This window comes from Tripterygium wilfordii, chromosome 15 (assembly GCF_013401445.1).
Source record: "Tripterygium wilfordii isolate XIE 37 chromosome 15, ASM1340144v1, whole genome shotgun sequence".
NCBI lineage: Eukaryota > Viridiplantae > Streptophyta > Magnoliopsida > Celastrales > Celastraceae > Tripterygium > Tripterygium wilfordii.
The window spans coordinates 662,549-665,125 of NC_052246.1; the positions used below are offsets into that span (position 1 = coordinate 662,549).

Genomic DNA, 2,577 nt, shown 5'->3' on the forward strand with positions numbered 1-2,577 from the left:
TTGAAGCAACTCATCAAGCATGCTTGATACATATATATATGTAAGTAATTTAGTTGATAAGAGATCCAGATCACCAAATTAATTATAAAGATCGATCATGAGCTTCCAATTGATAAGAAATCAAAGAATGGAACACCAGTTGCTGCCTTGTTGTGTTGCTCCAGCTGATTGACTTCCTCAATATTATCTCTTATTGCATTGTCTATCACTTCACTTTTGTTGGAGTCGGTGTTTACTCGTAGAAAATCATAAAACTCCATCGGCTGATTCTTAATATCTGCGAAAAATTATTACAAAAAAATGCATATAAGAGCACAGAATAATAATCACAGGTCACTTTTGTACCTTTTTGTTAATATTCTGCCTTTTATTATTATCAACTATTCAAATAACAAAATCATATAATATATAATAAATATTTTGAATTACAATAATCCGTGAAATTTGACATTGTAAATTAAGCTTGATTGAATTGAGTACAAAAAATTGACAATAAATAGTGCCATATCATAGTTATAGAACTTAGTGCTTTATTGATGTAAATTTTTCAACGTCTTGAATTGATTTAGCAATATCAATTTCATGTGTAAACAAAAGCAAAAATAGCCAACCACCCCTCGATCGAGGTGGTTAAGGCTTATACTTCACTTGATGGTACACAAGTTCGAATCCTCCATCCCGTTTACTTGAAAGAAATAGTACAATATTAAAAAATACTTAACTTAAATGAAACTCCATTACCTTTACCTTCATGTTGTGAACTCATATTTTCAGCATTGAAGCAGTGAGTAGTGAATGGATGCTCATATTTTTCACAATACTTATCAACAAATATTGAACCAAGAGTAGTACTCCTCCCGTTGTCACACCCCATGATTTGCAAGTCTGGTTTAGAAATATTAGAAGAAGAATAAGAATGTTTATGGTCATGAGGATGATGATTTAGTAGTAGTGATTGAGCAGCTCTTTTTGCGTAAAGCCTCGATCTTTCTCTACATCTTCTAGCCATAATAACATGCCAATGATTCTTCACAGCGTTATCGGTCCGACCAGGAAACAGCCTTGCAATAACAGACCATCTGTTGCCATGAATTCTATGGGAAGCAAGAAGCCTCTCTTCTTCCTCTTCTGTGAAAGGTGTTCGATTGATTCTTGGATCCAACTGATTGAACCATCTCAACCTACAACTCTTCCCTACGTATATAAACCATCATCAATTGTTTAATCAACCAAACCAATTAATTAGTCACTGTCACACACACACACACATGAACTTTTCCCCCTAAATAATTAAACTATACCTGGGATTTTTAGGTACATATATATGTTAGCTAGCTTGTTAGCATCAAAAACCCTAGAACTTATAATTTCTCAATAACTAGATAAATTGAGAAAATCTTGTAAGAAAAAGTGATGGTGCAAGAGTTGTAACTTGTAATTACAATATCAATTCAATTATTTCAAATAGAGATTTAGGCGAGCCACTATATATATGTCACTGTTACTGCAAGCCCTAGAGGGTTCATATTCAATGGTACAAAATGATATTTTTGTTCAAAAATGAAAGAAAATAAAATTAAGGTAGGGTGTTGTTATTGATTGATGGGATATTGATGATAAACATAATTACCTGATCTTCCTTGAAGCTTTTCTGCTATGGCGTTCCAATTATGAGGGCCATATTTTTCCACCAACTCCTTAAGATTTTCATCTTCAGCTGGCCTCCAGTGGCCTCTGGTACACATGATCTGATCTTCTTCTAGAATATCACCCAAAAACTAAACAATAACAACTAACTATATAGAAAACCTAATGCAATCCTTTCCTTCTAGAACTAGCTATAGCTAAAGAAACCAAAACCAGAGAGAGAGAGAGAGATATCTAGCAAGTTTGATAGCTAGGGAAGTGGTGGTGGTAAATGAAGATGAGATGATTATATAACTATGTGGAAGAGAGAGAGAGAGAGAGAATTGGGAAAGTGTTTGAATTCCGTTAGAGAGTGGGGAGGGTTTGGACAGACTTGTGTGTGTACCAGCGATTGATGCTACGTCTAGGCTAACAAACAAACAAACAAACGCACCCTCTGATAAGTAATATATCAACCTATAAATATACACAAACACATACATGATAGAGAGAGAGAGTGGGATTGCTTGGTGGGGTGAATTTGGTTCTCCTTTCAACGTCTTCCTTAGTTTCTAACCTACAACGTCTACTTATAAACCACCTACATATCTAGCCCCATCTTATTTTTATACAAATATATACACTATTTTTTAAAAAAAAAAATAATAAATAAAATAGTGTATATATATATATATATAAATGTTATCAAAAAGAGAGATAAATTCAATGGCTATAATGTTACTACTAATGAATGTGTATATACATGCAGTTGACATTATTTAATTAATTTAGTAAAGTAGGATTGTGTTAATTAAGATTAATTTTAATCAAAGAGGGGGTTGGTATTATTGTTATAGACTTTGTGGGGTTTATGTGCGTATGGGGGGAGGTGTTTTAGGTTTTTGATCACCTTTCAGACCTAACTAATTACCTGTTTTTTTTTTCTTTTTT

General features: G+C 33.2%; 1 protein-coding gene across 2 annotated transcripts; it reads right to left on the bottom strand.

The window, feature by feature from the left end:
* LOC120016954 (transcription factor MYB54-like) lies at nucleotides 1–2,049 on the bottom strand. Of its 2 annotated transcripts, none has more exons than XM_038869969.1 (3): nucleotides 1,631–2,049; nucleotides 748–1,194; nucleotides 1–277 (listed from the first exon to the last, which is right to left on the bottom strand). In XM_038869969.1, exons 1-3 carry the CDS (start codon nucleotides 1,743–1,745, stop codon nucleotides 96–98), a joined length of 744 nt encoding a protein of 247 aa, XP_038725897.1. In that variant the 5' UTR covers nucleotides 1,746–2,049; the 3' UTR covers nucleotides 1–95. The 2 variants fall into 2 exon arrangements, with proteins under 2 accessions (XP_038725897.1, XP_038725896.1); XM_038869968.1 differs by having other exon boundaries at nucleotides 742–1,194.
* Nucleotides 2,050–2,577: the final 528 nt, after the last annotated feature.